Source organism: Hyperolius riggenbachi, chromosome 2 (assembly GCF_040937935.1).
Source record: "Hyperolius riggenbachi isolate aHypRig1 chromosome 2, aHypRig1.pri, whole genome shotgun sequence".
Classification (NCBI taxonomy): domain Eukaryota; kingdom Metazoa; phylum Chordata; class Amphibia; order Anura; family Hyperoliidae; genus Hyperolius; species Hyperolius riggenbachi.
Genome location: NC_090647.1, coordinates 563,876,748 through 563,902,865, shown reverse-complemented (window position 1 = coordinate 563,902,865; position 26,118 = coordinate 563,876,748). Strand labels below are relative to the sequence as shown.

At 47.9% G+C, this 26,118-nt stretch overlaps 1 protein-coding gene across 1 annotated transcript in view; it reads right to left on the bottom strand.

Annotated features, from left to right (window-relative positions):
• POLQ (DNA polymerase theta) overlaps positions 1–26,118 on the bottom strand; it is an 88,139-nt gene that overhangs the window by 10,113 nt on the left and 51,908 nt on the right. Inside the window, exons 17-26 of the mRNA XM_068270941.1 lie at positions 20,534–23,247; positions 18,722–18,865; positions 17,054–17,247; positions 14,170–14,410; positions 13,018–13,211; positions 12,258–12,389; positions 9,375–9,549; positions 7,247–7,373; positions 5,130–5,233; positions 2,689–2,873 (exon numbers count right to left, since the gene is read on the bottom strand). Of these exons, the coding sequence (XP_068127042.1) occupies positions 2,689–2,873; positions 5,130–5,233; positions 7,247–7,373; positions 9,375–9,549; positions 12,258–12,389; positions 13,018–13,211; positions 14,170–14,410; positions 17,054–17,247; positions 18,722–18,865; positions 20,534–23,247 (4,210 nt within the window). The remainder of the gene's footprint in view (positions 1–2,688; positions 2,874–5,129; positions 5,234–7,246; positions 7,374–9,374; positions 9,550–12,257; positions 12,390–13,017; positions 13,212–14,169; positions 14,411–17,053; positions 17,248–18,721; positions 18,866–20,533; positions 23,248–26,118) is intronic.

Sequence of the window (26,118 nt, the reverse complement as noted above, 5' to 3'; positions counted from 1 at the left end):
ATGTCAACCTGTTACTGACACATACAAGCCACGCATCATACATGTCAATCTGTTACTGACGCATACAAGCCACGCATCATACATGTCAACCTGTTACTGACACATACAGGGCACGCATCATACATGTCAACCTGTTACTGACACATACAGGGCACGCATCATACATGTCAACCTGTTACTGACGCATACAGGGCACGCATCATACATGTCAACCTGTTACTGACACATACAAGCCACGCATCATACATGTCAACCTGTTACTGACACATACAAGCCACGCATCATACATGTCAACCTGTTACTGACACATACAGGGCACGCATCATACATGTCAACCTGTTACTGACGCATACAGGGCACGCATCATACATGTCAACCTGTTACTGACGCATACAAGCCACGCATCATACATGTCAACCTGTTACTGACGCATACAAGCCACGCATCATACATGTCAACCTGTTACTGACGCATACAAGCCACGCATCATACATGTCAACCTGTTACTGACACATACAGGGCACGCATCATACATGTCAACCTGTTACTGACACATACAGGGCACGCATCATACATGTCAACCTGTTACTGACGCATACAGGGCACGCATCATACATGTCAACCTGTTACTGACGCATACAAGCCACGCATCATACATGTCAACCTGTTACTGACGCATACAAGCCACGCATCATACATGTCAACCTGTTACTGACGCATACAAGCCACGCATCATACATGTCAACCTGTTACTGACACATACAAGCCACGCATCATACATGTCAACCTGTTACTGACGCATACAAGCCACGCATCATACATGTCAACCTGTTACTGACACATACAAGCCACGCATCATACATGTCAACCTGTTACTGACGCATACAGGGCACGCATCATACATGTCAACCCGGCAGAATAAAGTGGACCTGTCACTTGCCTGATAGATCCAAGTGACAGGAGGGACAGTTATCTCTTTGGAACAGTCCATCTGTCCCTATTTCTTCCTTATTTGTCCTACCTGAAAAATGTGTTTGATTGACTCTAAACTGTATTCCCATCCTTTAAATGGATACATTTCTTATATTCTTATGTTAATATGAAGAAAAGTGAATCGGGATAAAAGGACCAGTGTGGTTTGAATTGTAAAACACATTTTTCTTATGAAACCTTTATGGTATGCGTGACTAGGGGTGTGTTGGGGGCGTGACTAGGGTGTGATGGAGGCGTGGCTAGGGGTTGTGTTGGGGGTGTCCCTCTTATTTCAAAAAGTTGGGAGGTATGCCTGTCAGAGTTTGTAAACTGACATAACTGCTTAGCATAAACTGTCACAGAGCTTCTCCGGACACAGTCCCGAGAGCTGCTCCTCCATAACTAAATGGCGCCTCCATAGATTTAATACATGTAGAAAACATATAGAATCTGCAGCTCTAGATGGGCCAGCTTCGACTTCCTGACTCCTTTCCGTAAGCCACACCCCAAATGTCTGGACTTGTACTAATCTGGCCGATATCTGCCAGTGTATGGCCAGGAGTTCACAGCTGTTACCATACAAGCCCTGGGCGTGCGCACTTGTAACGTTCCTTTTATGTCCTCTAATAATGGTGCTGCACTCGAATCAGGAGCATATATTATGACATAAGCAGTAGTCCTAGGCTACTTAAAGCAGATCCGAGATGAAAAACTTACTAGAACAAGTAACTTGTCTATATATCTTATCTAAAGTTTAGATAGTTTACACAGCATATCTAGCTGCAAACAGCTTCAACAGTTTATTAATATTTATTCCTGTGATACAATGAGAGCAGCCATGTTCCGTTTGTTACATTACACACAGGCAAGATGATCTGCATCTCCAGCCCTCAGCCTGTGAAAACTTCACTCCCCTCTCCTCCTCCCCTCTGCCTCTGAAATCTCTGGCTAGTAACCTCCTCCTCCTGCCCAGACTGAGCTCCCATAACCCGTTGCTACATGAGTCTGAGAGTGCCAAGGCTCTCTAAAAAGCTGTGGGCGTGGCTTGTTTAGTTTAGAGGGAATTAGAGTATTAAAACACACACACAAAAAACGTATTTGGCTTAAGGAATGCCCTATAAACAATATGAAAGGAACACAATTATGCAATAAGTAAAGTTTATCTCGGATCCACTTTAAAGTGGACCTGAACTCAGAACTTCCTCTCTGCTATAAAATATATGCAACAGCATAATAACCTTTAAAGAAAAACATTTTTTACAGATGATACAAATCCTGGCTGTAATAAATCTGCAGTGTCTACTTCCTGCTTTCATGGAAGCAGACATAAGGTTAAACATCCTGTGTTTACAAATTAGCTGCTCTGCCAAGGCAGTTAGGTGACACAGATGAGAGATCCAATTACAGTTGTGATTAGTCACAGATGAGGGGGAATTAGACTAAACTCTCTAAATACATACAGTCAGTGTTCTCCCCAGGCTCTTTTAGCTGGGTGCTACAGTTTTGGTAAGCACCCGGCTGTCATCAGCTCACCTCCTAATCCTCCTCCTATGTTGTAAGCAGAGAAGACCCGGCCCTGCATTCTGTCATCTCGCCCCACCCGGCTACTTTTTCATGCCACCCGGCTGTAATAAAATTCTGGGGAGAACACTGCATACGGTCTGTGCTTTGCCAGGAGAAAAATATTTATGTAGGAGTTGTGGTCTGTCTGCTCACCTGCTTGGCGTGCTGCCGCATGCTGTCCGTCACGGCTTCGGTGCTGATCATCTTCCACTCGGCAGCGATGCTCCGGAATACATCCGCTCCGCCGGTCAGCACCTGGATGAGGCGGCGATCCCGGGACAAGTGCGCCAAAATCCTCAACTCCAGCTGCGAATAATCCGCCGCCACGATCAGGCCTCCTGCCGGGAATGTGAGAGACGATCAGAATATGCCAGAGAATGTGAGAGGTTCACCAGCAGAGCTGACAATCTATTCCCTATACACAGCGCAGGCCAGCAGATCACACAGCTAGAGCTCTCCTGAGAGACACACAGATCAGTCACACATCTGGGGGAGTCACCAGCAGAGCTGACAATCTACTCCCTATACACAGAGCAGGCCAGGAGATCACACAGCTAGAGCTCTCCTAATAAATACACAGATCAGTCACACATCTGGGGGTGTCACCAGCAGAGCTGACAATCTACTCCCTATACACAGAGCAGGCCAGCAGATCACACAGCTAGAGCTCTCCTGAGAGACACACAGATCAGTCACACATCTGGGGGAGTCACCAGCAGAGCTGACAATCTACTCCCTATAAACAGCGCAGGCCAGGAGATCACACAGCTAGAGCTCTCCTGATAAACAAATCAGTCACACATCTGGGGGGTCACCAGCAGAGCTGACAATCTACTCCCTATAAACAGCGCAGGCCAGGAGATCACACAGCTAGAGCTCTCCTGATAAACAAATCAGTCACACATCTGGGGGGTCACCAGCAGAGCTGACAATCTACTCCCTATACACAGAGCAGTTTCTCCAAGATGATCCAGCACAGCTCTTTTAGTCAGAAAATTATTTTATTGGATCATAAAAAGTACAAACACTGTAGCTGCATAGTGCACACTATGCAGCTACAGTGTTTGTACTTTTTATGATCCAATAAAATAATTTTCTGACTAAAAGAGCTGTGCTGGATCATCTTGGAGAAACTGTTCGCTTTACCCTGTGGGTATGGGGGTGGATCCGCTGCACGCCTATTCCCTGACATCGCTAGTGTGCTGTCTCACACATCTTTGTGGCTGTTGATTTTATACACAGAGCAGGCCAGGAGATCATACAGCTAGAGCTCTCCTGTTAGATACACAGATCAGTCACACATCGGGTGGGGTGGGGGGGAGGAGGACAGATCTGGAGGGGGCTCCACCCACAGAGGACAGATCCGGAGGGGGCTCCACCCACAGAGGACAGATCCAGAAGGGGGCTCAACCCACAGAGGACAGATCCGGAGGGGAATCCACGCACAGAGGACAGATCCAGAAGGGGGCTCAACCCACAGAGGACAGATACGGAGGGGCTCCGCCCACTGGACAAATCCAGAGTGGGCTCCACCCACAGAGGACAGATCCAGAAGGGAGCTCCATCCACAGAGGACAGATCCGGAGGGGGCTCAACCCACAGAGGACAGATCAGTGTTAGGCGTAAGCTGGATAAGTAATGGGGGCCCCATAGTGAGAGGGGTATGGAGACTGCCATATTTATGTCAGTTGCCTGGCAGCCCTGCTGATCTCAGTAGCCAGACTTCAGTCAGCCAGAGTATATGATCTGCATGCTGGTTCCAAGATCTATGGCTGAGGGTCCCAGAGGTAGAGGATCATCAGGACAGCCAGGCAATCTGTATTGGTAACAAATAAGCATGGTTGCCGCCATATCCACTTAGAGACACTCAGAATAAGTATCAGGAGACTCCATTTCATGAATGCTGGCTACAGGCATGATTCAAACAAACGCTCAGCCTAAATGGTCAGAAAGTACAGATTTTTTAAAAAACAACAGGTAACCGAAGTTCCCAGCTCTGCACACCTGCTGCACCTATTACCAAGAGCTCCTTCACTCTCTGCTGTATTCTTACACCTCTCAGGGTCCTCAGTGGAGAGATCTCTGCTCTCCTGACCTCCCAGCTCTGCACACCTGCTGTGCCTATTACCAAGAGCTCCTTCACTCTCTGCTGTATTCTTACACCTCTCAGGGTCCTCAGTGGAGAGATCTCTGCTCTCCTGAGCTCCCAGCTCTGCACACCTGCTGTGCCTATTACCAAGAGCTCCTTCACTCTCTGCTGTATTCTTACACCTCTCAGGGTCCTCAGTGGAGAGATCTCTGCTCTCCTGACCTCCCAGCTCTGCACATCTGCTGTGCCTATTACCAAGAGCTCCTTCACTCTCTGCTGTATTCTTACACCTCTCAGGGTCCTCAGTGGAGAGATCTCTGCTCTCCTGACCTCCCAGCTCTGCACACCTGCTGTGCCTATTACCAAGAGCTCCTTCACTCTCTGCTGTATTCTTACACCTCTCAGGGTCCTCAGTGGAGAGATCTCTGCTCTCCTGACCTCCCAGCTCTGCACATCTGCTGCAAGACTGGTGACACTAAAATGAAAATTAGGGGAGGGGCGTTACCTGGGAAAGGAACAAAGGCGTGTCTCATGCTGACGAAGAACGACGCCCCTTTCTCTGACGGGATCTGATCTACGGCTAGTTTAGTAGTCAAGAGTTTCTTCTTACTAAAGAAAAAAAGAGAAAACATTACATTAATCAATGATGTCACAGAAGCGTCACAGCTCTGACCCCCGATAATGCCAGATCCCTTCACGGACGGTATTCATCAAGGAAGAAAGCTGGCACGTCCAAAGTTGATCTTTATTGGTTCCATGTAAAATTATGGCCAACGTTTCGGAGCCGCGTAGGACCCCTTTATCAAGGCAATATTTCCTCAGAGGCAAAGATCTGTCTGCTGCTGTGTAAAGGTTCCTGCAAAGGAAGTGGGAGTCTGGCTCCTCTAACACTCGCTGACAGCGATGTGTCTTGTCTGGGATCAGCAGCTGGAGGCATCAGACTCCCAACTTCCTATGCAGAATCTTTTGCACAGTAGCAGACAGATCTTTGCCTCAGAGCAAAAATTGCCTTGATAAAGGGGCCCTACTCGGCTCCGAAACGATAGCCATAATTTTACATGTAACCAATAAAGATTGATTTTGGATGTGCCAGCTTTCTTCCTTGTTGAATACTGCATAGAGGGCGTCATCCCCCTTTTCAGCTGTCGCAGACTATGGGTTTGATCCTGTTGTGAGTGAGACAATACTACCAATGTGACCCTTCACGGACGGAAGATGTCAGCCAATAACATCACTTGTAAAAAAGATCTATTTTCTAACAGCGTCGATTTGTTTTTAACAAAAGACAGTCACGCAGGATGTACGATATGTGGAGGCAGAACGTGAGCTGTGTGCAATCATACACTGACATCAATCACACCAAACCCACTCCTGACTGCTGAAGGCTGCTACACACCTTCCAATATCTCCTCCGGATCCTATTCCAGCCAATGATCAGATCAATATTCAGATATGACATCAATCGCTTGTAGAAGTGATTTTTTTTGTCAAATTCCGATCAGATTACCAATCCTTTTTCTGACTGGATATCGATACAGAATTATGAAAAGCACAAACACACGGGTATTTTGATCGATATTTTATAGCATTTCCGAAAGTGGAATGGATAGATTTTGAGCTTGGGATCGCTCGCTGGCAATCAGGAGGCTGCATATTTTGTTCCCCAAATCTGATCATTTTCACGATCGTAAATCGGAAATATAATCTGAAGTGAAAGGCCCTCGGCAGCCAATCACAGGGCTCTGTCTGGTGTGTGGACAGTAGGAAGGGGTGGGGCTGGGTCTAGCCTGTGATCTACAAACCAACGAAAGGCCCTCGGCAGCCAATCACAGGGCTCTGACTGGTGTGTGGACAGCAGGAAGGGGTGGGGCTGGGTCTAGCCTGTGATCTACAAACCAACAAAAGGCCCTCGGCAGCCAATCACAGGGCTCTGACTGGTGTGTGGACAGCAGGAAGGGGTGGGGCTGGGTCTAGCCTGTGATCTACAAACCAACGAAAGGCCCTCATCTGCCAATCACAGGGCTCTGACTGGTGTGTGGACAGCAGGAAGGGGTGGGGCTGTGCCTAGCCTGTGATCTACAAATCAGCAAAAGGCCCTCATCTGCCAATCACAGGGCTCTGACTGGTGTGAGGACAGCAGGAAGGGGCAGGGTTGTGTCTAGCCTATGATCTACAAACCAACGAAAGGCCCTCAGCAGCCAATCACATGGCTGTAACTGGTATGTGGACAGCAGGAAGGGGCGGGGCTGTGCCCAGGGTCAGAGGAGTCTGCCCCCGACCTGCACTGAGCACCAGAGAGTCAGGGGAGTCAGAGGTGCTGATGATCTGGTGATCAGAGTCTGCTGCCAGATCACTTCACTACAACTTACAACAATGCTTTGTCAAAACCAAGTAATCAATCATTATCATCAGCAAAATGCCAGTAAATCGGAATTATTAGCACCTCTTTAATCATCTGCCTGTTCCGTACATTCCTTCAATATCAGTGCCCTCCAGTGTAAGGGTCCCCCCTCCCCATTAATGGCGTCCGAGATCTGCGCCCCCCCCCCACTCCGGCCGCTATTTATACAGGATTCCCGTACACCTCGGGGTAATCGCAGTATCAGTAGTATTCCCTCTCACCGCTGCTTTGATGTGGCCGGACCCCCAGAGTCCTGAGACGGGGGGCTCTCCCCAACCAGCCGCGGCATTTCAATCTCAAAGTCTTTGGGCACATTCTGGATATTCGGTTCGGTGAAGCTGACTCGGCCTGAAAGAGACGGAGGAGAAACAGCGTTTGTGGGGGAGACTGTTGCTTCACTTATCGTTTAACTTTTAGTAGTAACACAAGACTGAGGCAAAGAACTGTCTCGTTTCACAGCTTATAGACTTAAAGGGAAGCTTCAGTGACATGTGACACAATGAGACAGACATATGTTCAGTATGTACAGTGCCAAGCACACAAATAGGTGGTGTTCCTTTTCTTCTTCCTTCACCTGAGAGAGTTAATATATAGCTATGCAACTGATGGACCTGGCCGGACTATAGCGATTCCTCACTGATAAGGCATTATAGCCATAAAACACTTTCCTGGCAGAGAACTAGGCTTCTAAACGCAGGGGATAGATAAAAAAGGTGAAAAGTTAATATATTTTAGCACTCTGAGATACCGGACAGATAAGTGGACACCCATAATGCTCAGTCACTGTCACAGAAGCTGACACCCATAATGCTCGGTCACTGTCACAGAAGGCGACACCCATAATGCTCGGTCACTGTCACAGAAGCTGACACCCATAATGCTCGGTCACTGTCACAGAAGCAGACACCCATAATGCTCGGTCTCTGTCACAGAAGCTGACACCCATAATGCTCGGTCACTGTCACAGAAGCTGACACCCATAATGCTCGGTCACTGTCACAGAAGCAGACACCCATAATGCTCGGTCTCTGTCACAGAAGCTGACACCCATAATGCTCGGTCACTGTCACAGAAGCAGACACCCATAATGCTCGGTCAGGTCACTGTCACAGAAGCTGACACCCATAATGCTCGGTCTCTGTCACAGAAGCTGACACCCATAATGCTCGGTCACTGTCACAGAAGCAGACACCCATAATGCTCGGTCACTGTCACAGAAGATGACACCCATAATGCTCGGTCACTGTCACAGAAGATGACACCCATAATGCTCGGTCACTGTCACAGAGGCTGACACCCATAATGCTCGGTCACTGTCACAGAGGCTGACACCCATAATGCTCGGTCTCTGTCACAGAGGCTGACACCCATAATGCTCGGTCTCTGTCACAGAGGTTGACACCCATAATGCTCGGTCACTGTCACATAAGCCGACACCCATAATGCTCGGTCACTGTCACAGAAGCTGACACCCATAATGCTCGGTCACTGTCACAGAGGCTGACACCCATAATGCTCAGTCTCTGTCACAGAGGCTGACACCCATAATGCTCGGTCACTGTCACAGAAGCCGACACCCATAATGCTCGGTCACTGTCACAGAAGATGACACCCATAATGCTCGGTCACTGTCACAGAAGATGACACCCATAATGCTCGGTCACTGTCACAGAGGCTGACACCCATAATGCTCGGTCACTGTCACAGAGGCTGACACCCATAATGCTCGGTCTCTGTCACAGAGGCTGACACCCATAATGCTCGGTCACTGTCACAGAAGATGACACCCATAATGCTCGTCACTGTCACAGAAGATGACACCCATAATGCTCGGTCACTGTCACAGAAGCCGACACCCATAATGATCGGTCACTGTCACAGAGGCTGACACCCATAATGCTCGGTCACTGTCACAGAAGTCGACACCCATAACGCTCGGTCACTGTCACAGAAGCCGACACCCATAATGCTCGGTCACTGTCACAGAGGCTGACACCCATAATGCTCGGTCTCTGTCACAGAGGCTGACACCCATAATGCTCGGTCACTGTCACATAAGCCGACACCCATAATGCTCGGTCACTGTCACAGAAGCTGACACCCATAATGCTCGGTCTCTGTCACAGAAGATGACACCCATAATGCTCGGTCACTGTCACAGAAGATGACACCCATAATGCTCGGTCACTGTCACAGAAGCCGACACCCATAATGATCGGTCACTGTCACAGAGGCTGACACCCATAATGCTCGGTCACTGTCACAGAAGCTGACACCCATAATGCTCGGTCAGGTCACTGTCACAGAAGCTGACACCCATAATGCTCGGTCACTGTCACAGAAGCTGACCTGTGGCGGTGTGAGTCTGGGAGATGGGATAGATCCGCTCCATGCCCAGCGCCTGGCTGAGGGTCTTCTCTCTCTGCAGCGGGTAGACCACTTTGGTCATAGCGTTGGTGATCCTCTTCCACTCCAGGATGAGGCCGGGAAGAGGGTGGAGAGGCTTCAACTTCTCCAGAACATCCTGAGGAGACAGGAACCACATGAGCCACGGTGAGGAGTTATGGTGCGTCCACTTATATGGGGAGGAGGGGAGGGACAACCAGAGGATGTGAAAGACAAGAGCGGGAAACAGATAATAGAATAGAGGAAGACCACATGCTTACCAGTCCTGTGGGGCCCAACACCGCTCCCACACCAGCCAACCTAAGCCACAACCACAGTAACAAGGCATCACATAAATCCTTTACACAAAATCTGAGTGTCGGATACGGCAAAATCAGAGGAAAGTGGCTGGATAGTGTACTGGTGAAGGGCTCTGCCTCTGACACAGGAGACAAGGGATCAAATCTTGGCTCTTCCTGTTCAGTAAGGGCTCTTTTCCACTATGAAATGCGATTGCGATTCCGATCGCGATCGCGTTTTAATTTCCACCATGCGATTACGATTGCGATTGAGCTACTATACTCATTATAGTAAAGCTCAATCGCATACAAAACGCGGCAGGACGACGATTGCGCTTTGACCAAAATCGCATCGCAATCGGATCGCACTAATGGAAAATGCTGCTGCAGTTTCCATTAGTTTAATGTACCTTGCGATTTGCGATCAGAATCAAATCGCAAATCGCAGGCTAGTGGAAAAAGGCCCTAAGCCTGTTCTTTGGCAAGGCTCCCCAATACTGCTACCGCCTACCAAGCTCACCCTTGTGGCTGCCTCATAAGTGCTTTGAGTCCGACAGGAGAAGTATTATACAAAACTAGGAATTATAATGATTAAACCACCCACCACATGACAAAAGACAATCAGAATGCCATTGTCTTTTGTCATCTAATGACCTTCTACAGCAAGCCCAAGTAACCAGGGAAAAGCCTGGGAGCAACGCAAAGTTACACAATCAGATGCAAACTCGCTGTGGCGGACAATAAAGACCGTCTCAGCCGAGTACTGTGAGTGCAGCCTAGCGTGTGTACAGCTGTCACCCAATGTCTGCTGGCGATTGTTCATGCCAGAAATATAGCGATACCAACACCCAAGAACCGCCCAATCGCATTGTTCTCCCCATCTGCAGAAGTCATCTCTTGCGCACAATGCTAGCTCGTTTTCTCAAACACCCCCCTCCCCCCCCCATAGCAACAGAGGCACAGCTAGCCTAGAGGCTGAGGCAACAGAGATCCCCCAAGGTGTATGTGGCTTTAGCTTTCCGAAACTTAATTTATTTAGTGTGGCAAATCTGATTGTAGGGGGACCTCAGTATGAGGATGCACTGTACAGGCTGTACACATTACCAGTGAATACATACATATTACACACTGTACTTATGGATATTGTGTATACACACACACAGTGTACACACAAACACATTATATACACACTGTACACACACATTATACACACTGTACATACACAAACACATTATATACACACTGTACACACACATTATACACACTGTACATACACAAACACATTATATACACACTGTACACACACACACACTGTATATATACACACACAGTGTACACACAAACACATTATATACACACTGTACACACAAACACATTATATACACACTGTACACACACATTATACACACTGTACATACACAAACACATTATATACACACTGTACACACACACACACTGTATATATACACACACAGTGTACACACAAACACATTATATACACACTGTACACACAAACACATTATATACACACTGTACACACACATTATACACACTGTACATACACAAACACATTATATACACACTGTACACACACACACACACACTGTATATATACACACACAGTGTACACACAAACACAGTATATACACACTGTACACACACACACACACACTGTATATACACACACACAGTGTACACACAAACACATTATATACACACTATACACACACTGTACATACACAAACACATTATATACACACTGTACACACACATACACACACTGTACATACACAAACACATTATATACACACTGTACACACACACACACACTGTATACACACACATTATACACACATTGTACATACACAAACACATTATATACACACTGTACACACACACACTGTATATACACACACACACACACAGTGTATACACACTGTACACACACACACACACACACACACTGTATATACACACACACAGTGTACACACACACGCACACTGTATATACACACACACAGTGTACACACACGCACACTGTATATACACACACACAGTGTACACACACATTATACACACACAGTGTATACATAAACACATTATATACACACACATTATACACACACTGTACATACACAAACATTATATACACACTGTACACACACATACACACACTGTACATACACAAACACATTATATACACACTGTACACACACACACACACACACACACTGTACACACACACACACACACACTGTATATACACACACACAGTGTACACACACATTATACACACACAGTGTATACATAAACACATTATATATACACTGTATACACACACACACACACACACACACAGTGTACATACACACACATTATATATACACTGTACACACACACACACACACACAGTGTACATACACACACATTATATATACACTGTACACACACACACACACACACAGTGTACATACACACACATTATATATACACTGTACACACACACACACACACACACACACACACACACACACACACACACACCTACCTTTGTAGTGCTGAACTGTTTGCTGAGCCGGACTCGGTTTCCGGTCACAGCCGTCCGCCGGGTGTAGCCGAGGGTCTTCTTGCCGCCCTTCATGTCTCCGTTGGGAGGGAGTTTCAGCTCGATGAACAGGACCTGGACACACACGTGAAGATGTAAGATCTGTACAATCACTAGAGCTGGAAAAGGGAGGCGCCACCTGCTGGACGGAGGCTGAAATCACCTTCATACAACATCAGTGGACTGCCAAAGCCCGATCAGCAATACACCACACAGGTAAGTGCTCCTTACTGGTTATATATTTATTCAAAAGAGACACTTAACATGTAGTGCATATAACTAGTTAATTGACCCCTAAGATGGGACTGGTGATTGAACGGGTGAATAACTCATCCATTCACCAGGAAATGGGCAATGTTCCAAAACCCTGGGAGAAGCAGGAGTAGGATGGGCAGTGCAGCAGGCGCAGCGCTGGGTACCTGGGCCACGTCGTCGGGGCTGGTCAGAGAGAGGCAGGGGTAGGATGGGCAGCAGGCGCAGCGCGTGGTACCTGGGCCATGTGGTCTGGGCTGGTCAGAGAGAAGCAGAGGTAGGACAGGCACTAGGCGCAGCGCTGGGTACCTGGGCCACGTCGTCGGGGCTGGTCAGAGAGAGGCAGGGGTAGGATGGGCAGCAGGCGCAGCGCGTGGTACCTGGGCCACGTGGGGTGGGTTGGTCAGGGAGAAGCTGGGGTAGGACAAGCACTAGGCGCAGCACTGGGTACCTGGGCCACGTCATCGGGGCTGGTCAGGGAGAAGCTGTGGCCGGCCAGCTGGTACACCTGGGCCTCGATCTCGCTCAGCTTGGCCTGCATGATGTGTTTCTGCGTCTCACACTCCTCCGAGCTGAACCCGATGCCGTTCAGCTCCAGCAGTGCCAGACAGTACTGGGTGGGCATCTCCACCTTGAAGAAGACATCTGGGGGGCAGAGAATGAGGATTAACAGCTCAAACAACACAAATACTTCTCTGATAACCTGCAACTTTCACCAACAGCCATCTGTTCTCCTTCACTGTACAGTGGGATTATACACCAAAAACTAACATTTCAGTAACTACTCTACTTACATAAAAGAACATTTGAAAGCATCCCCTGTGTGTATTTTCACTGCAGATGATAGTACAAGTTAGCTTACATCTGGTCATCGGCAAATGTGATCATTGCTGACTGAAGCTCTCTGAGGAATGTGGCTTCACTTTGCCACGTTCTGTCCTACTGAATAGACACATCACCCTGGCAACAGCTGAGCCACTTCAGCAGAAAAGGAAGGGCAGAGTGAAGACACAGGCACAGGGAGCTTCAGCTGGCAATCATTACATTTGCCAATGACCAGAGATAAGCAAACCTGTACTGCTCTCTTGATTGTGTTTAACCTCTTGAGGACCACAGGCTTACACTCCCCCAGTGACCAGGCCATTTTTCACAATTCTTCACTGCACAGCTTTAACAGTTTATTGCTCGGTCATACAACTTAGCACCCAAACAAATCTTACCTCCTTTTCTTCCCACTAGTAGAGCAGTCTTTTGGTGGTCTCTGATTGCTGCTGCGATTCTTAGTTTTTTCATTTTTTTTTTACACTTTAGGTCAGCTTTTTATTGTTAAAGCATCATGCCAGGAGCCAGATCAGGATCATCCACCATGCAACCTAGGCAGCTACTTGGGGCCTAGTGGGTGTCAAGGGGCCCACCCGCCACCTACTCTGACCTCTTTCCACTTCCGCTAACCAAAATGACCACAAGGGGGCCCCACATCTACTACTTTTCCCTAGGGCCCACATTACATTCCATCTGTCAGGAGCCCAGACACAAGGCACTTCCTGCACCAGACTCCAGAGCTGCAGGCTGCAACATTCACACATAGCATCGGGGTCATTACCTTGCAGCTTCTCCTTCTCCAGTAACCCGTTCAGTCTGCTCATGATGCCGAAGACCAGAACGGCCTCTATGGCTGCTCTATAGCGCCCCGACTGGTCACAGCTAGTGCTGAGTCCCAGGCTCTGCACACCCTGGCCAGTTCCCACTCCCTCCAGCAGGGGGAGCTCATGTGGCAGAAAGTTGGTGACCATGTTGTGGATTGTCCTTTCCTTGGAGCCCGGATCCAGCAACCAGCACGCCACCTACAGGATGACAGATGTCATTACCATGCAGAGCATTTCACAGGTAGAGCTACTGTTATCATAGTAATTTCATTTAAAGCAGACTAAACTCAGATTGGAACTGGGCCCATCAAAAAGGCAGATAGTGTAGGTTGCATACAAATGCATTAAATATGGATGCAAGTCAGAATTATTTGCATCTCATAATAACACACATATCCTAAGAATGAGCGGCGGAAGTGAAATTCAGTTTCACAGGGGAAACAAGCTGAGCGTTATTATTTGACGCAGGCCGCAGCAGTGGGGGTCAACTTACCTTGGCTGCAGCTCTCAGTGCCCCTCTACTTCCTCCCGATACTTCCTGCATCTGGCTGTGAAGGAGGAAGTATTGGGAGGATGTAGAGGGGAGGTGGGGTGCTGGCGGTCAGAGGCGGCGACTAAGGCAAGTTATCTCCCACTTCCGCAGTCTGTGTCTAACAATGCTTTTCCCGCTCTTCCTTGATCTATTGACATGTGTCTGTGGTCACATAGTAAGGGTGCTGCGTGTCGTATGGAATATTGTGCTCTCACTGCTTAAAGGACAACTGAAGTGAGAGGGATATGGAGGCTGCCATATTTATTTCCTTTAAAAAGAAATGTTCGGGCCGGAAAAAAAAGACATCTACTTACCCGGGGCTTCCTCCATGGCACTGCGCAGTACACTCCAGACCACGTGGATGTGATTGACAGCGGCACAGGTGCAGAAGATCCCGACCTGGCGAGGTCGCCATCACAAATAGAGAAGACACCAAGACACCAGAGCTGCGGAGAGGGACAGGTCGGCTGCCAGGGGCTGGAGGAAGCCCCAGGTAAGGAGATGTCTTTTTATTTTCCAGCTCTGACATTTCTTTTAAGCAATACCAGTTGCCTGGCTATCCTGCCAATCCTCTGCCTCTAATACTATTAGCCCTAGACACTGAACAAGCATGCAGCAGATCAAAAGTTTCTGACATTATTGTCAGATCTGACAAGATTAGCTGCATGCTTGTTTCTGGTGTGATTCAGACACTACTGCAGACAAATAGATCAGTAGGGCTGCCAGGCAACTGGTATTGTTTAAAAGGAAATAAATATGGCAGCCTCCATATCCCTCTCACTTCAGGTTCCCTTTAAGTACGCTACCACAATGTACCTCAGTTATGGTCCCTTTTCTCTCGTGTACTTACAGGATGCCCAACAGTTTGGGGTACAGGAAGTGGCTGCCATTCTGCCCGCCTTTTCCTGTCCTCCACTAGCCAATGATCACCCCATTGGCAGCCGCGGGTCTCTCGGTGTACCTCAGTAATGCCCTCTTTTCCCTCGTGTACTTACAGGGAGCCCAACAGTTGGGGGTACATGAAGTGGCTGTCATTCTGCCCGCCTTTTCCTGTCCTCCACTAGCCAATGATCACCCGTTAGCAGCTGCAGGTCTCGCCATGGTTCACATACATCAGAGAGAAGCAGGCAGAGCTCTGGCTGTATCTGAAGCTTCCCTCAGGAAAAGGATGCCGAGTGTAATACTGACTTTATCAGTCGTGTCAGTTTGCAGCCCCCCCTTACCGCCGATCCAGCCAGACTGTGAGAAGCGCCGGCCGCTCACTGATCACAATTCCCCCAGCCCAGGCGTATCGCTGTGTTTGGGATGAGCAGGCATTTATCGGCTGGTCTCTAGAGGGGAAAACACACAGCAGCTAATTACATGCAGCCGGTCTGTACAGCCTTTGATGAGATAATCCAATAACCCGGATCATCCGCGAGCCCACGGCGGAATAAGCCTCAGATTAGTCCTGCAGAGACTCCTGCTGCTTGAAACGCAGAGCTGCGGCCTCCGAGGGCGTGGGAAGAGGCGCGGGGGCCCGGGGCCCGACACTGCATGATGCCTCCGATAAGCCACAATCCTCATCACTCGGGCAAATCTCCTCCCCTCCGCACAGTTAGGGCCCATTCACACTAGAAATCGCTAAACGCAATCGTTAAGTGATTTTCTGGAGTTTTCCAGCGTTTTCTCCTAGAGATTCTCCATCGATTTTTCACTGTACAGAAAACGTTTTTTTCAGCGATTAGTGTTTTGCGATTTCTAGTTCAATAAGCTGTGTCCGTCTTCCAAAAACAGGAAATGACATCTGCACAGGAAAGAGAGGTGTGTTGTGGGTAAGCTGCAAGGTTTGATGGGTAAAACCGCTGGAAAAACTCTGTTGATTGTGAACAGGCCAGCAATTCCAGAGCGATTTACCAGCGTTCCTTTACTTAACATTGAAACGCTAATCGCTCAGAAAATGCTGCAGGCAATGCGTTTGCGTTTCAGCAAATGGCTTCGATGAGAACACTTCCATATAATTTTCATTGTACAAGCGTTTTTCAAAACGCTAGCGATTTTCAGCGTTGATGAAATTGCTTGTAAAGCGCACAAGTGTGAATGGGCCCTGAAGCTCAGTGATTGTCTAACGTTTGGGGCGATCATAGCTCTCAGTGTCTGTACAGGGCCTCCAGACATGCAGCAGTGCTGGGCTCTCGTATTACAGAACCCAGTGTGCTTTTCAAACGGAGTGCCATGGCTGCGACCTGGATGAGAGATCTGCTTGTAAAATAAATACGCGGTCTGATCATGTACTGTCAGCAGTAACACAGCATAAAGAAAGGAAGCACCTTTGGGTCCTGGAAGTGTCCCGTGACGGAGGCTCGGCAGCCCAGGACCAGCGCTTTGTACTGCTCGATAAAGTTATACATGACAATAGTGCTGCGGGCTTCTTTCTGCTGCAGGGTGGACTGCAGGTACCAGAGACGCTCCTTCACCGTCAGGTTCTGATCCAGAGAGGGAGGAGCCAGGCTGGAGCTGATATCTGCAAATAAGGAGACCCGACACGCGTGATGTCATCAAACATGAGACATTCAAGGAACATCTAATTTAAAGGACACCCGAGGCGAAAAATAAACAAATGAAACAAACGATTGTATCTATCTTCCTTCTTCTAAAAAGGACTTTTTAAGATATCCCACAGTTTTATTTTATGTTTAAATCTATGTTTAAAGAGAACCCGAGGTGTGTTTAAAGAATGTTATCTGCATACAGAGGCTGGATCTGCCTATACAGCCCAGCCTCTGTTGCTATCCCAAACCCCCCTAAGGTCCCCCTGCACTCTGCAATCCCTCATAAATCACAGCCGTGCTGTGAGGCTGTGTTTACATCTGTAGTGTCAGTCTCAGCTGCTCCCCCTCCTCCTGCATAGCTCCGGACCCTGCCCCTGTCCCTTCTCTCCAATCAGCAGGGAGGGAAGGGATGCAGGCGGGGACTGGAGTTCTGCAGGAGGCGGGGAGAGCAGCAGACTGACACTATAGAGATAAACACAGCCAGCTCTGACAAGCTGTTTGTCAGCAGCGTGGCTGTGATTTATGGAGGGATTGCAGAGTGCAGGGGGAGCTTAGGGGGGTTTGGGATAGCAACAGAGGCTGGGCTGTATAGGCAGATCCAGCCTCTGTATGCAGATAATATTCTTCAAACCCACCTCGGGTTCTCTTTAAGTTTTAACTGTTTTATTGTTTTTGATCAATGACACATTCATTGAAGTATGCCAGAGCTAAAATCTATGAACTATTGACCCTTTTGATCTCTTTCCTGCTCTCAGAAGCCATTTTCTGCTAGGAAAGTGTGTTATAGTTGGAATTTCTCATCAGTGCGGGTCACACTGTAGTCGCTTCCTGTCTGAGTCAGGACTGAGTCAGCCACTTACATACCTGATATTTAAAGGGAACAAGAGACGAAGCACTCTTGTGTATTTTACCATATATATCAGTAAGAACATTAGAGAAAACACTTACCATGCTCTTCGTTTCATCCTCAGCGATATTGGGACGATGGACGAAACACCAACGCTGCCCCCCCCCCCCTAGGGTGCCCCCAGTGCACTATACATTACCTGTCCTTCTCCGCCGCTGGTTCCGCATGCGGTCCTTGGTTCATACATGAGGTCCACTTCGTTGCCGGGTTAACATGGGCGCATGTTTGACGTCACACACATGCCTACGTGTTCACCGGAACCCGCATGTATAGACGAATGTATGGGCTCTACACTGCACATTAAGGGGGACAGCATCGGGGGTTTCGATGGGGCGTCACAAGGCCGATTCCTGAGAGATTTCAGCATGAAATCAATCGGGAATCGGCTTGCGGTGTATGGGCAGCCGACAGATCTCTCTCCAATCAGATTGGATCCGAGAGAGATTTGTCTCTTGGTGGAATCTGCCCATCATGGCCCGATATATGGCCACCTTTACTGTACAGGAGGTAAAGAAGGCAGGATGGCACCAAGGACTCACCAGAGGAATCCTGCTCTCGCTGTAGGGACAGGTAATAAGCATCCTTCCCACCCCAGCACACGGCCACGCCCACCAGCAAGACGTCATCCCAGCCCTGGATGGCCAGGCCGTCCTCCTTGACTGTTCTCTGCCGCGGCGATGGGGCTGCAAGAGAGAAACACAGAGAGGAGGAGATGCAGGATTAGGTGTAGAAGAAGCTAAAAAGAGAAGGAAAGCATCGTGGGAAAAAAGCAAAGGAGAGGAGTGCAGGGAAGACAAGGAGGAAGGAAGGGAGAGAAGGAAGTAAGGGAGAGAGGGAAGGAAGAGAAGGAAGGAAGCGAGAGAGGAACAGAAGGAAGGAAGAGAGAGAGGGAAGGAAGAGAAGGGAGAGAGGGAAGGAAGGAAGAGAAGGAAGGAAGGGAGAGAGCGAGAGAAGGAAGGAAGCGAGAGAGGAACAGAAGGAAGGAAGAGAGAGAGGGAAGGAAGAGAAGGGAGAGAGGGAAGGAAGGAAGAGAAGGAAGGAAGGGAGAGAGCGAGAGAAGGAAGGAAGGGAGAGAGAGAGAGAGAGGGAAGGAAGGAATGGAGAGAGGGATGGAGAGAGAGAGGGAAGGGAGAGAAGGAAGTAAGGGAGAGAGGAAGAGAGGGAAAGAAGGGAGAGAGAGAGGGAAGGAAGGGAGAGAGAGAGGGAAGGAAGGAAGGGGGAGAGAGAGAGAGAGAGAGAGAGAGAGAGAGAGAGAGAGAGAGAGAGAAGGAAGGGAGAGAGAAGGAAGGAAGGGAGAGAGAAGGAAGGAAGGGAGAGAGAAGGAAGGAGGGGAGAGAGAAGGAAGGAAGGGAGAGAGAAGGAAGGAAGGGAGAGAGAAGGAAGGAAGGGAGAGAGAAGGAAGGAAGGGAGAGAGAAGGAAGGAAGGGAGAGAAGAAAGGAGGGGAGAGAGAAGGAAGGAAGGGAGAGAGAAGGAAGGAGGGGAGAGAGAAGGAAGGAAGGGAGAGAGAAGGAAGGAAGGGAGAGAGAAGGAAGGAAGGGAGAGAAGAAAGGAGGGGAGAGGGAAGGAAGGGAGAGAGAAGGAAGGAAGGGAGAGAGAAGGAAGGAAGGGAGAGAAGAAAGGAGGGGAGAGAGAAGGAAGGAAGGGAGAGAGAAGAAAGGAAGGGAGAGAGAAGGAAGTAAGGGAGAGAGGGAAGGAAGAGAAGGAAGGAAGCGAGAGAGGAACAGAAGGAAGGAAGGGAGAGAGGGAAGGAAGGAAGAGAAGGGAGAGAGGGAAGGAAGGAAGAGAAGGAAGGAAGGGAGAGAAGGAAGGAAGGGAGAGAGAGAGAGAGGGAAGGAAGGAATGGAGAGAGGGATGGAGAGAAGGAAGTAAGGGAGAGAGGAAGGGAAGGGAGAGAGAAAGGGAAGGGAGAGAGAGAGAGAGAGAGAGAGAGAGAGAGAAGGAAGGGAGAGAGAGAGAGAGAGAGAGAGAGAGAGAGAGAGAGAGAGAGAGAGAGAGAGAGAGAGAGAGAGAGAGAGAGAGAGAGAGAGAGAGAGAGAGAGAGAGAGAGAGAGAGAGAGAGAAGGAAGGGAGAGAGAAGGAAGGAAGGGAGAGAGAAGGAAGGAAGGGAGAGAGCGAAGGAAGGAAGGGAGAGCGAAGGAAGGAAGGGAGAGAAGGAAGGAAGGGAGAGAGAAGGAAGGAAGGAAGGGAGAGAGAAGGAAGGAAGGGACGAGAAGAAAGGATGGGAAAGAGGGAAAGGGAGAGAGGGAAGGAAATAACAATAAAAAGAACTGAGTGAATTATAGCTCACCCTTCTATGGGTTCTACTTGATATTCTCTCAGTGAGTATCCAATGAAACAAAATTATATTCACCTTGCTTAAACCTTCCGCCAATACAAGACCTGGAAGATGTGGGCTGTGTCCTCTTCTCACAGGCCACGGACAGAGAGAAGACCTGCTGGCTACGCCACTCCTTCAGGAAGGTTTGGAAGAGAGTTTGGTTGCTGGCCACATCGATGATGCTGAACTCCTCAGAGCTGGATGGTAGGAGAGGGACAGAATCCTGAGATAACTGCAGAGAGAAACCTTCATCTAAGACACCTTCATCCTCTGCCACTTCCATCGGCTCCACAACTTCGCTCCGTGACCCCAACAATTCTTCATCTTCTATGTCTAGAGAAGGAAAGATTGGGCTCCCAGCAATCTCACTCACTCTTGTCCTTCCTCCAGACTTCACACACGACATCCCAATCATCATGCCTGAGGTAGATGCGCTGGGTGGGGTGGCAGGAATCAGCTCGTTTCGACTCCCCGGCCTGGAGTCGGATCTTCCTTGGTTACCTGATGGAACATCAGAGAAAGAGTTGCAGGTTTCAGCCGCTCCCATAGGATGGTCTACAGATTGCACATGCAGAAGATCTTCAGTCTCTGGAACACGTGGCCTTTCATGACCACAGTCCTCTGAAGTCATCTCTTTCTCATCGATAGCTAAAATCTTCTGGGGATGAGTCCTGTTGGGGCCATTAATAAACTTGTGATTGCCTACAGGGCTTGACTTCTGGTCCAGGAGCGCCTGCATCCCTTGAGTAAAAATAAAGGAAAGATCAGACCATTCCTGGCTTTTTAGGTTGTCTACCCTCTCTTGTGTTTCAGCACTGTTTTCTGTACTCTCTACACGAGAAGTCACTGGATCTGGGCACTGTGGAATTCCATGTTTGCTTTCAGTCTCTGGAACCTCAGGTAGGTCCACGTGATCTAGGACCTCCACCATCTGGAAGGAGTCAAGCTGAGAAAACGTAATGGAGGCTTCACCACATCTCTGGGATTGGTCCTCCACTTCTATCATTTCATCTATGGAAATTCTCTCCTGAGTCCGATTCTCAGACTTTACAGTATTGCCCTCAGCTGGTAGAATCACAGGGTGTTCCTCTACTTTAGGCACAATGCCCAGATCTTCATTGAAACTGTCGAACAAGAAACTGTCACTCATGTTCAGGCTGGTTTCTGCCCCCTCTTGAAACTCTAAACCATTGTCTCCCACAGGAACTGGCTCATGTACCTCAGGAGATGAACCATCCTTTTGATTTTGAGGTGAAACACTCTCTTTTTTGGGCTGTGTATAACTGAGGAAAAAGCTCTGGAGCTGCGTGTCCGTGAGAGAGATATCATTCCCTTTCAACCATGAGTAATTATCCACATCCTTCAACTCAGTTTGCCTTTCTGGCGTCCTGGAGTCTTCACAGGGTTCATTCGAGCGGCTTAAAACTTCCTGTACGACATTCACGATCACCTGTTTTAAGTGATTTGTTTGTGCTCTGCTTGCCTCGCCAGCTTTGACATGTGTTCCCTCTCTAACGAGCTCAAAGACTGCCAGGCCTCGTGTGTTGCAGTCTTGTTTTGACAGCTCTGCTGCCAACTTTAAATCTTCGGCTCGCTGCTCTTTCTCCAAACCAGACGCCACCTGCAGCTGCATTAACTTCTCAGTCTGAGTGTCCAACTGAAAACTGTCCTCAAAGATCCTCGAGGCCACGTACTGATCCGGAGACTGAACATCTCCAGCAGGACTTGGGTTGGGTCTTGCAATTTCACAAGCTGGTTCTGCGAGTTGACAAAGGGAGGGCTGAGCTCTCTGCTCATTGTGAAGAATACTGGATTTTGGGTGAACCTCCGCACCAGAAGCTGGTGAGGGCATCTTCTCAGTTCTTGCACCTTTCACAAGAGGGATACAATGAGTGGTCTCTTCTGGTTTCCAAAGAAGTAATTTCTCATTTTCATCTCCTAATATCTCTTTTATTATTGGTCCTTCACCAACAATTTCTGCATCAGTCACCATTTCTTTGGTTTCACTAGTGTCGGCTGGCAGAACATTAGTGTTGGAGTGATCATTGAGCAGCGTATCTCCCAGTTTATCGTCTTGTGGGTGGGGAGGTTTATTCAACACTCTTGTACTTCTATTGGCAGAAGACTTCTCCTCCCTTTCCTGAGGTTGACCACTTATGGTCATACCAGACTGAGTTCTCTCGGCTTTCTTACTCAGGGGGTCATTTGTAACAACTGACAAACATTCTGGAATATTTTCTTTATTTGCAGCCACAAGGTCTCTTTTTCTCATTGGGCGCTTTGTGGACATCTCATCCTTCTGGCGTTCCTGGTTCCTGTTTTCAGCAGGAAGAGTGCTTTGAAGAGGTCTGAGACTTGTAGTGTGTGATTGGATAGCTGTGGTTTCTGGGACAGAGTTCAGGACACGTTCAGGCGCTGCTGTGTTCTTAGTTTTTATATTACTTTCTGTGGGTTTCCCAGCCGACGTTGAGGCTTTTGCAGACCTCTCATCCCGTTCAGAGGCAGAATGACTGCTCGTGTCCATAGATGATCCCGAGGTGGAGGTAAAGGAGGCATCCATGGTTGAGTCGGGGTTCCACTGAATGCCCATCCCCGCCAGATCTTCTCTCAGCAGCTTGCGGGCCTCATCCACAATCAGCTCAGCCGCTTCTCTCTCGGTCAGGCCTTTCTTCCCGGATATGAAGATACATCGGGCGGCTCGCCGCTCCTGGGCTGCCTCCTCTTCTTCATCCACTGCTCTGCGGACACTGAACAGACAGAGAGGAGAGTCAAAGCTTTACTAAGCATCAAATACTCAAACAGCCCAACACAGGAAAAATCTAAAAACAGCATTAAAGTGGAGCTGAACTCTGCACAGGACAGAATGAAAACAGAGAAATGCACCCTGTGTGTATTTACAGAGTTTAGCCTGTTTAATTCATCCTTATCTGTGACTAATCACAAGTGTAATTTTTTCCCCTCAGCTGTGTCAGTTCAGAAATCTCAGCAAAGCAGCTAAATTTTAAACACAGACTGTTAACCCTCTATCTGCTTCCATGAAAGCAGAAAGAAGACACACTGCAGATTTATTGCAGGATTTGTATCAGCTGTAACAAAAATGTTTTTCTTTAAAGGCTATTATGCTGTTGCTTATCTTTTGGAGCAGCAGAAAGGAAGTTCGGAGTTCAGGTCCGCTTTAACAGAGAAATCCTCAAGGTTCCGAAGACAAAACAATACTGCTGGCCAATCTGCATTTGAATGTTACTTGCAGCTTTAAAGGATACCCGAGGTGACACGATGAGATAGACATGGGTATGTACAGTGCCTAGCACACAAATAACTAGGCTGTGTTCCTTTTTTTCTTTCTCAGCCTGAAAGAGTTAATGATCAGGTATGTAAGTGGCTGACTCAGTCCTGACTCAGACAGGAAGTGACTACAGTGAGACCCTCACTGATAAGAAATTCCTGTTTTTATCTCTTTCCTGCTCTCAGAAGCCATTTTCTGCTAGGAAAGTGTTTTATAGTTGGAATTTCTTATCAGTGAGGATCACACTGAAGTCACTTCTTGTCTGAGTCAGGACTGAGTCAGCCACTTACATACCTGATGTTTAACTCTTTCAGGCAGAGAAAGAAAAAAAGGAACACAGCCTAGTTATTTGTGTGCTAGACACTGTACATACCCATGTCTATCTCATCATGTCACATGTCAGTTCGGGTATCCTTTAAGTTATTTTCCTTCATCCTAACTTCTAGTGCTCACAATAGTCATAAAAAAAAAAAAGTGCGTTTTCGTGTTCAGGCGATTGCAACACAAAAATGCAAAAAAAGGGTGTTTTTTGGTTTGTCTTTTAAGGCAAAAAATACGGTAAACAATATCAGTTGCCTGGCTGTCCTGCTGATTGCTTTGGCTGCAGCAGTGTCTGACCAGAAACAAGCATGTAGCTAATCCAGGCAGACTTCAGTCAGAGCACCTGATCTGCATGCTTGTTCAGGTGCTACGGCTAAATGTGTTAAAAGCAGAGGATCAGCAGGACAGCCAGGCAATCTGCATTGTTTAAAAGGAAATATATATATGGCAGCCTCCATATCGCCCCCTGTAGAGTGCCCCTCCCCCATACTGCCTCATCTCTGGTTTCACATTGAATCAATGCAAGCTTCATGCTTTGCAGTCATTAGATCGCAAAGCCTGATGGGCACAAGTTGTGAAGGAGGCATTTTCACAGGAAGAGGCCCTGTCATGTGACCTGGAACCTGCAGCAGCTGCTTTGGGCTTTCTTTGCCATTTGCACAACACAACCTCCTCCTGTGAGAATTGTCCTGCACACAAATCATACCCGGTGGATTTAACCTCTTGCTGCAAACATGATGCATTAAAATGTCCTGTTTTCAGTTGTTAACTACAAACACAACTTTTAATGCGTCACTTGAATCTCATGCCGCTATGTCTCTTCCTGACTGACACATTTGTGAATGGGAACATGCGTTCCCTGAGCCAATCAAAGTACCTGTGAGGGAAGGATTATGGCTTCAACAAGAAGCCATTGATCATTCCTGTAACAAACATTGCCTGCAGTGTTCTCCTTAGGGAAAGAGACACTGAAGCCTCTTACAATCCCACTTTTTATTCAACATTTATCTTCAGCACTATCAGCCCTGCTAAAACGCAGCATCCCCGTGGCAGGAAGCTGTTTACAAACCCCCCAAACGCCGGGGCAAAAATCCACAACTTTCTTGGTCGTGGATTTGGCTGCCCGGGGAGGCAGAGCTTTGAGCTGCAGCTCTGCCTCTATTCACGTCAATCAGCCGCGGATCTCCACCTCTCCCCGCCCCTCTCAGTGAAGGAAGACAGAGGGGCGGGGAGAGGCGGTGATCAGTGAGGATTGACACTCATGGAGGCAGAGCTACAGCCCAAAGCTCTGCCTCTATGAGGAAGCGATCCCCACATTTTCCCACTGGGATTTGGAGGGTTTGTAAAAAGCTTTCTACCGCGGGTACGCAGCTTTTTAGCAGGGCTGATAGTGCTGAAGTTACACGTTAAATAAAAAGTGGGATTTTAGGAGACTTCTGAGTCTCTAATTTTGGTGAGCACCCAGCTATCATTGGCTCGCCTCCTCATCTTCTACCTATGCTGTAACCAGAGTTGCACTGTGAAGCACCACCCCTGCATTCCCCACCCGGCTACTTTTTCATGCCACCCGGCTGGAAAAAAAATTCTGGGGAGAACACAAATAAAATGTGTGGTGGCATCTAGTAGTTTAAAAAACAAAACAAAAATTTAACACATTTTACACTACATAAATTAAATAAAATTAACCACTTCTTCCCCCCTCCCTACCCACCATATTTGCCATAATAAAACACTTATTAAAAAAAAAAAGTGACAGCATTTAAAAAAAAAAAATTGTTACCTTAGGGACTCGGCTTTTTTTTATGTATATCATGGGGGTATATTACTGTTATTTTAGCAAAGAAGGTCTTGGAATTGTTGATATGGTACAGAAAACACAAACCAGAAAAAATACACCTTTATTTCCAAATAATATAGTGTTGTCATACACTGTACTAGAAACATAATTTAAATGTTGTGATAACCGGGACAGATTGGCAAATAAAACGTGTGGGTTTTATCTACAGTAGCA